This window comes from Onychostoma macrolepis, chromosome 02 (assembly GCF_012432095.1).
Source record: "Onychostoma macrolepis isolate SWU-2019 chromosome 02, ASM1243209v1, whole genome shotgun sequence".
Taxonomy (NCBI): domain Eukaryota; kingdom Metazoa; phylum Chordata; class Actinopteri; order Cypriniformes; family Cyprinidae; genus Onychostoma; species Onychostoma macrolepis.
This window is the reverse complement of record NC_081156.1, coordinates 35214725-35224276: the sequence shown is the minus strand read 5'-3', so window position 1 is coordinate 35224276 and position 9552 is coordinate 35214725. Positions and strand designations below refer to the sequence as shown.

At 32.2% G+C, this 9552-nt stretch overlaps 1 protein-coding gene across 1 annotated transcript in view; it reads left to right on the top strand.

The window, feature by feature from the left end:
- Nucleotides 1–8617, top strand: part of ncstn (nicastrin) — a 16246-nt gene extending 7629 nt beyond the window's left edge. The window contains exons 9-17 of the mRNA XM_058764140.1: nucleotides 43–147; nucleotides 1053–1130; nucleotides 1210–1379; nucleotides 3065–3167; nucleotides 3258–3356; nucleotides 3770–3872; nucleotides 4181–4350; nucleotides 5862–6071; nucleotides 7818–8617. Of these exons, the coding sequence (XP_058620123.1) occupies nucleotides 43–147; nucleotides 1053–1130; nucleotides 1210–1379; nucleotides 3065–3167; nucleotides 3258–3356; nucleotides 3770–3872; nucleotides 4181–4350; nucleotides 5862–6071; nucleotides 7818–7940 (1161 nt within the window). The 3' untranslated portion in view covers nucleotides 7941–8617. The remainder of the gene's footprint in view (nucleotides 1–42; nucleotides 148–1052; nucleotides 1131–1209; nucleotides 1380–3064; nucleotides 3168–3257; nucleotides 3357–3769; nucleotides 3873–4180; nucleotides 4351–5861; nucleotides 6072–7817) is intronic.
- The last annotated feature ends 935 nt before the right edge of the window (nucleotides 8618–9552 follow it).

The window sequence follows — 9552 nt, the reverse complement described above, 5'->3', positions numbered from 1 at the left end:
TTACAGTTTTATATATTTTTACAAGCTCTTTCTCTCTTGTAGGAAGCCTTTGACTATATTGGCAGCTCAAAAATGGTGTATGACATGGAAAAAAACGATTTTGTTATTGACATGAAAAATGTGCACTCCATGCTGGAAATTGGGCAGGTATGAACATTTATTTAAATTATTTTATTATAATATTTTTTATTATTATTATGGTTATATTCAAATATTGTTATTGTTATTATTATTATTATCCTCTATCATTTAAAAAAGCATGTCACTGAATGTCAAATAACTGATTTGATTGTTGATTGTATTATTATTAGTTTCTTAGTATTAATAATAGTAATATTATTACTGCTGTTGTTGTCTCACTTTGTTCTGTTATTATTATTATTATTTAATTTTATTGGTATTAATAATAATAATAACAATAACAGTATTATTTATATTATTATTTATATTATATTGTTAGTATTATTATTGTTTTTATTATGATGATGATATATTGTATTATGAATAATTTTATGTTTTTATTATGGTTATTGTTTATTTATATTATATATTTATATATTTTCGTTTATTTATATTGCACATTTAAAAACTACCATAGGTTGACCAGAGTGCTGTACAGAAGGTTAAATAATCAAAAAATATTATTATTATTTTGTTTTTATTATTATTATTATTACTATTATTATTTTTTGTTGTGTTATTTATTATTTATTATTATTATGTCATAAAGCATTGAAGGCCAAATGACAGATTTGATTTGACCAGGCATTTGGAATATCATTATCATTAGTTTTCCAGGAACCAAAAAAGCTACATGAATAGAAATGATATTTATGAGTGATTTAACCTAATATTTAACATGATCCGTTCTGTCATTAGTTTGTTTCCCAACAGACGAATGACAGAACGTGAAGAAACACATAAACCGTTGTTTTGCGTGTTTCGGGTGTCTTTTGTCATGTCTCAGTTGTCCATCTGGTTGTTGTAGTTCATTCAGTTATAGTGTGTTTGAGATGCTGCATGTTAGTAACAGGTTTCCTGTGTTTTCATAGGTCGGGCTGCGCAGTGGGCGGAGCCTCTGGATGCACTCTGACCCTGTGTCCCGCAAGAACAGCAGTGTGAATGTAGAGGTGAGCGAGGAGGAGAGGAACCTCTCTCTCCCCTCTCATCTGTTATCTCGCTCGCCCTCACTCTCGGTCTCTCTCTCAGGTGGAAGCTATGATAAAGAACATGAAGTCTGTTGCTGCTGGTCTGAATGTCACGTTGGATCAGCTAGCGTTCACTCAGCCGCTTCCGCCTTCATCTCTCCAGCGCTTCCTGCGAGCCAAACAGATCCCTGGCCTCGTGCTGGCAGACCATCGTGCATCCTTCAACAACAGGTCTCCGTTAGGGCTGGAGCTATCGATTATTTTAGCAATCGAGTACTCTACCGATTATTCCATTGATTAATCGAGTAATCGGTTAAAGTATTAAAGAGCAATACAAAATATACAAGAGAAAATAGGATAGATCTCTTAAAATAAACAACTAATTTGTTTCCTTTTCAGAAAATTTACATTTTTATTGCCGAAATTGCATACATTAATAACCGTGAAAACTAAACCCATTTAGTGCATTTAATTGCCAAATTACATTCAAAATACAAATATATCAATAAAACACGTATGTATATATATGGGGAGAAAAAATACAAAAATCAGTTTCACATTACTTTAAAAAAGGTAAAGAGTACAAACTAAAACTAAGGCATAAATCAAAATAATAGTAATAAAAAAAATAATAATACCTAAACATTGCATTTATTTCATGAAAATTAACTTTCAAGTTTCAGCCTAACTAAAGCTCAAGCATGACATAAGCCTTTACTGTCTTCTTGGAAGGCTTTGTGGCTTTTGTAAGAGGCAAAAATCAGTGGAACAAGAACAAGAGTCCACACACAATTTTTCTGGAACATGAAATTATTAATTTATATTATAGACAGGGACATGAATGCATTTAACCTGCAGTTACCAATGCATAAATAATATTTTATTATTTTAAACATTGAATACTGATATTTACAATTATTAAAAAATGAAAAGGTACTTTAAATGTGGAATTAAAACCGCCAGCAGGTGGCAGCAGGTCACCGTTAATAAGTGAGTCATTGCGATTGAACCGAATCATTTAAACAATTGATTCATTCAAGAACGAAACACCGTCATGTTGGCGAAATAGAGCAAAAACAAGCAATATGGCGTCTAAAACGTAAGTCTCTTAATATGGACTTCTTGTTTATTGAACTGTTGCATAAAATCTAGTGCTGTCAAATGATTAATCACATTCAAAATAAGTTTTTGTTTACATAATATTTGTGTGTGTGCTGTGTATATTTATGTATATAAAGATACATAATAGCATAGATTTTGAAAATATTTACATGTATATACATTTATATATTTATATTCTTATATTTTATATTATATATAAATATATTTAATAAACAACATATATTTCTGATATATATACATGCACATGTTTTTTATTTATATATACATAATAAATACACACACACACACACACATATTATGTAAACAAAAACTTTTATTTTGGATGCGATTAATTGTGATTAATCGTTTGACAGCACTAACAAAATCAGTATCACATTTGTAATCATGCTGATTTTTAGAAGTGAAAACTGGCACTCTTCGTGTGATATTGACTAACTTTTTTTGTGATATTTTTGTACATCACTGTATGGGGTGTGTGTCAAAGAGACAATCAACATGAATGGCGCTTAGTCTTTCATAAATCTTGATATTGATTTTAAAAAGTCCATGGACATGTCATACATTAACTACCATTTAAAGCTTTATATCATGAACACAAACATTGTCAAATACAGCATTTAGTTCTTCTTTTTTTAACATGACTGTGTTTCCTGAAGGACTGATATAAACTCTGTCACTGTGTAAAGCCTTTCTGTTCAGAGAAACTGGAGCTATTTCTGTTCTGTTGCCATGTTTGTGTGAATCAAGCGTCTGAAGCCACATGTTGTGTTTTTTGTCATCTGTACCTGAAACAGGTACTACGAGAGTATGTACGATGACGCAGAGAACCTGAACGTCTCGTATCCGCCGGACCTGAGTCCAGACGAGCAGCTGGGGTACGAGACGGATGAGGCTAAGGTGTGTGACTCCTGAGGATGTGTTTACTGCGAGTGAATCCGTGTCGGTGCGGTCGAACTCATCTGAGTGTTTTTCTCTCTTCACTCTCAGTCTCTGGCAGAAGTGGCCACACTCGTCGCTCGCTCACTTTACATTCAGGCAGGAGGAGATGAGAGCAACCTGAGCAACATCACCGCAGACCCCAAGATCGTGAGTCACACACACATACACACACGCACGATCACATGTGACTCATTCTGTTCTGACTCGTTCTGTATTTATGGACATGATTGTGTTTACATACAGTATTGCCAAAGCATTTTTACACAAAATGAATGAAGAAAAGAAAAATATTTTATATATACTGTATATATAATAATATTTAAATATTATATTTATAATTAAATACAATTTTATTTAATTTTGTTAAATAAACATTTCATTTTTATACATTTAAATGTTTATGCATATATATGCATACACACACACACACACACATAAATATATAGAATTTTTACTTATGAAAATATTTATTTGTTTAAATAAATTTAATAAAAATGTAAAAAAAAAATAAATATAAATGTTGTTTTAGATATGACATAATTTCTGTCTGTCTCTCTCAGGTCGCTCAGTTGCTGTACGGTTTTCTAATTCAGAAGAATAACAGCTGGTTTCGGTCGCTGCTGCCTCCTGAAGTCACTAAGAAAGGAGACAACAGCATTTTAAGTGAGACCGTCTGTGTTTATACTCCATTCTCACACATAAACACACATATAAATGAGATATGATATGATATATAAATGAAGTTGGTTCATCCAAACATGAAAGCAAATCATCATTCATGTTTTTCCAAACCTATGGATGATGTTTTTCTCCGTGCAACATAAAGTGACACATCTTTGCATGGAGTGAAAGTGTAAAAAGTGCCATTAAAAAAGTAGTGCACATCAGAAGTCACATGATAGATTCACGTGGGGAACAGACGCAGATAGAAGTGGTTTTTGATTGAATAGCTGGTGTCCTGTCGTTTTTAGGTTCTGGTCCTCCTCAGTTCTACATCGGACTCGGTCCTCGCATCCATGGCCCTGTTCACAGCGTCACGCGCTTCGTTCAGTACATTCTGGCTAATCTGACGGGAACCGTCACCAACCTCACGGAGAGCCAGTGCCAGAACCCCAGCGAGATCAGCACCGAGAACAAAGACGTGAGCAAACCTTCATCTCACTGACTGACTCTGCAGGAAGTCAAGGGGTTTACAGTATGAACTCATAAGACTGATAACCACTTGGTTAAAGGGATAGTTCACCCAAAAATGAGAATGTGATGTGTATCTGTTTACCCCCGGGGCATCCAAGATGTAGGTGACTTTGTTTCTTCAGTAGAGCACAAACGAAGATTTTTAACTCAAACCGTTGCAGTCTGTCAGTCATATAATGGCAGTCAATGGGCTCCACGGCTTTGAGAGTCAAAAAAACATACACAGACAAAACCAAATTAAACCCTGCGGCTCGTGGCGATACATTGAGGTCTAAAGACACGAAACGATCGGTCTGTGCAAGAAACTGAACAGTACTTATATGATTTTTTACCTCTGATACACTGCACTGTCCAACAGTCCTAATGGACTTATAAGTCTGCGATCCGCTGTAAAATAATAAGACGCGTCATGCGCCGGCTGTTGTGAACATTGCAGTGTATCAGAAGTAAAAAATCATATAAGTACTGTTCAGTTTCTTGCACAGACCGATCGTTTCGTGTCTTTAGACCTCAATGTATCGTCACGAGCCGCAGGGTTTAATTTGGTTTTGTCTGTGTATGTTTTTTTCCCTCTCAAAGCCGTGGAGCCCATTGACTGCCATTATATGACTGACAGACTGCAACGGTTTGAGTTAAAAATCTTCATTTGTATTCTTCTGAAGAAACAAAGTCACTTACATCTTGGATGCCCCGGGGGTAAACAGATAAACATCACATTTCCATTTTTGGGTGAACTATCCTGCTAGTTAGTCAAACTAGTCCTTAAGACACAATCTTGACATGGTGACAGTGTTTATGCAACTGGTTTTGGTTTCAAATGATAGTAATTAGGTTTTTCACGACACCAAACTGTTAATAATTAAGGGCAGTATCCTACATAAACCTAACAGTCCCAGAATGCATTGTGAAGAGCCTAGTAAATATTGTGGTGGACTAGACTGATTTTTATTTCATTTTATAATTAATTTTTATGTGAATTAATTTTTGTTTCAATCATTAACTTGATTTTTCTATTTTTTTTTTTTTTATTATTTATTTGTATATAATGAGGAAGACAAATGAAAAATGATAGATACAAATGATTAAGTAACTTTTAAAAATACAGTTACTTACAATTAAAAATACAGTTGACTCCCTTAAAAAACATTAAAAATCTTACTGATCCCAAACTTTTGAACAGCAGTGTGTGTGTATAATAAGGTGGTGGACAAATGTAAAAGTGATTTTTAAAAATATAATTATTTATAAATAAATTATTATTATTATTATTATTATTATTAATTAAATTATTATTATTATTATTTATTATTATTATTATTTATTTTTTTTAGATTGTTTGTTTATTTTTATATTATTATTATTATTATTATATTATTATTTTATATTAATTATATAATATATTTCACCTGTGTTTCCCAGAATGCCCTGCTCTCATGCTCTGTGTCTGTTCTCTCTCAGTTATTTGCGTATTTCTGGGTGTCGGGTCCGGCGTCGGTCAACGGCACCGGAGAGCCGTTCTGCGTCCGAGCGTCTGTGCGTCTCTCCAAAGCCGTCTCTCCTGCCTTCGAGCTTCTGGAGTACGGCTCTCGAAATTACTCCACATGGACCGAGTCCCGCTGGAAGAGCATCCGAGCGCGCATCTTTCTGGTGGCCAGCAGAGAACTGCAGGTAATTCAGCACTGATAGACTTCATTGAAACTAAAAACATACAAATGAACTTTAACTAAAAAAAAAAGCTAGTTGCCAAAGCGACATTTTTCATTCCCATTTAGTTTAGCTTGATTTACTAAAATAACTAAAACTGAAATTAAAATGAATACAAATTATATAGACATATTTTAAAATAATACTAATAATAATTACATTTAGTCAATTAGCAGATGCTTTTATCCAAAGTGACTTACAAATGAGGACAATAGAAGCAATAAAAGCCCAGTGTGTATCGCCACTGGTTATAATAGTGATGTCACAATAGACATTTAAAGGGATCATTTTTCTTCATTTAATGAGAAAAAAAGCACATCGAATTACAAAAAATGAACTTTAATTAAAATGAAAATATAAAAATATAATTCAAAGTATTAATAAAAACTATAGTATTTTAATTATATAAAAACTGTCACAGTTGCCATAAACTTAACAGAAATCAGATTTATTTTGATCAATAATAATTTAGTTTTACATCTATAACGGGGTGAACTGCCTGAAATCTATTAAATACATGTCAGTCATGTTTCTCATCATAATTAAAAGACAAAATAATTTATGTACTGCATTACGATATTTTATAAGGTATAGGATTTTTGCAGATTTTAATAAAAATACATTCTTAGTGTGACAATGCAAATGTTTTGCATTACAGTATTGAGAATCTGGATTTAAATGTCATGTAAATAATACCATACTGCACAAAAATCATAAAGAACCTAAAATATGCATTATTTTCTTGATGTAAATATATTTTCTTATTTTTCCTCCTCGACATGCAAATGTTTTGCATTAAAATATTGAGAATTTAGGGTTAAATGTCTTTAACTGTCATGTAAATAATGTCACAATATACTAAATCATAATGAACCTAAAATATGCATTATTTTCTTTACGCAAAATATATTTTCTTTTTTTTTTTTTTTTTTCCTTTTTTTTTAAAGTGGAATGTGATCTGATTATGTCTAATAAAAATATCTGAATTATTCTCAGTACAGTAAATCTAGAAATTATATAGATGATTATAGATTATATACATTATATAGATGATTATCTTTATGCAAATATATTTTATTTTTCCTCCTCAACATGCAAATGTTCTGCATTACAATTTTGAGAATTTAAGATTAATTGTATTTAATTGCCATGTAAATAATCTCATAATACAAGTATATCATAATGAACCTAAAATACATGTTATATTCTTTATGCAAAATATCTGACCCTGGAGCACAGAAGCAGTCATAAGCAGCACAGCTATATTTGCAGCAATAGCCAACAATACATTGTATGGGTCAAAATTATCCATTTTTTTATGCCAAAAATCATTAGGATATTAAGATCATGTTCCATGAAGATATTTTGTAAATTTCCTACCGTAAATATATCAAAACATAATTTTTGATTAGTAATATGCATTGCTAAAAACTTCATTTGGACAACTTTAAAGGTGATTTTGTGAGTATTTAGATTTTTTTGCACCTTCAGATTCCAGATTTTCAGATAGTTGTATCTCAGCCAAATATGAAAGCTTATTTATTAAGCTTTCAGATGATGCATAAATCTCAATTTCAAAAAATTGACCCTTATGACTGGTTTTGTGCTCCAGGGTCACACATATTTTCTTAGTTTTTCCCCCTCTGATTTTGAGGTGAAATATGACCTGGGTCTGTTTTAACTCCCTCTCTGTGTGTTTGTTTCTGGTAGATGTTAACACTGGGAGTGGGCGTGGCCGTGCTGCTGCTGTCTCTATTGGTGACTTACTTCATCAGCTCGAAGGCGGAGCTTCTGTTTAGCTCCGCCCGTGAAACGCCCACAACAGCCTACTGAACAAAACCAGAGTCCAGAATCTCCAGCCGCTCATTCATTCATTTCCCTTCAGCACACAAACACACTTCACTTCACGAGTAATTTATTCAAAGCTGATGGGATTATTGTTGGTTTCACCGCACTGGTTTTAGCTGGGCTGGTCTGAACTGGTCTGGACTCTCCTGGAAAGTTGTTCATATTTTTTTTGTCTTTTTTTTTTTTTTTTTTATAATTCCAGATGTTTTTTTTCTGATCATGACATTGATGGGCACAAAACTAAAAGCTGATTTTAAGTGTTTAAAGATGATAATAAGTGAGTGAGTGAATCTTAATGTGTGTTTTGAATGTGTGTGTGTGTGTGATTATAAATGCAGTGAGAATGTGCAATAGCTTACTGGGTTTAGTTAAACTTCATCTCGACGTGAATCTCTTTATTTGGGAATGTAGCAGTGTCTGAACAGTCGTAACTGAGGAGGACGACTCGATTCGCTGACGAGCGCAAATAAACTCCAAACACAGACTGTCCTCAATGAATCACTCATGTTTCCACCGAAGACGTGGAGCTTTAAACAACCAAATTAACTGTGTTCGCTTGTTAACTCCAGTTGAATGAAAGCTGTTTGATTAATGATGTCATTATTTTTCTCTGAGAAACTGATGCCTTGAGAACCTGAATAAACGTGACTTTCTTTTCCAGAGTTTCTTTTTGCTTAAGAATGAAGTTATTGTTATTATTATTATCATTATTATTTAAATTTAACATGATGCTCACCAATTTAAAGTCCAATCAAAAAGTCACAAATATTTACATTTCACTTATATTACATTATTATATTATAGAACCAATTTAAATATTAAAATATATTTATATTACTATATTAAATATTTAAATATTAATATATTTTTTTATATGAAATAAAATCATTTTAAAATGTTTTATTAAAATTTTAATATTTAAATACTTTGGATGAATTCGGGTAAATTTTTCTGTCGTTTCAATGGTCCCAATCCCAAAGTGTCCCAATTTACCTGAAATCACCTATTATACACCATTTATTTCATAAATGTATAATATAAAAATAAATGTTATGTATGTGTTTAATATGTGCATTTAAAATATAAATATTATGGAAATAATCTCAATATTCTAAAAGTAATTTCATTACTGTTTTGTGAAAAATCTTTTCTAAATGTTCATTACTGAATTATGGATAGATGTAGATATAGATATATTATTTTATTTTAATTGGAATATGACATATGACCAGGATATTTCTGGGTAGTTTTGTGATTCACTCATACATTAATTATTCATTGATTATTTTGTCTGTTGACTTGAGCTTCATCTTATGAACAGAGACACTGCTAAATAATTCATGTAGTTACAGTCAGTATGAATGACACATGAACGAATATCAACACTATGACTTTATCTTCTATGATCAGCACTTATGTTTTATTATGAATTAGCAGAGACACATCCAGTGTTTAATGTCCTCTCTGCAGCTTGGATTTGAAGCTGGTGGACTGATCTTCTGATGTCTGTCAGGTCATATGGACATTTTATGTGTGTAATTCACAAACGTGTATTAATTTTGATTTCATGTTGACTTTCCTGAGGTGTCATATATAA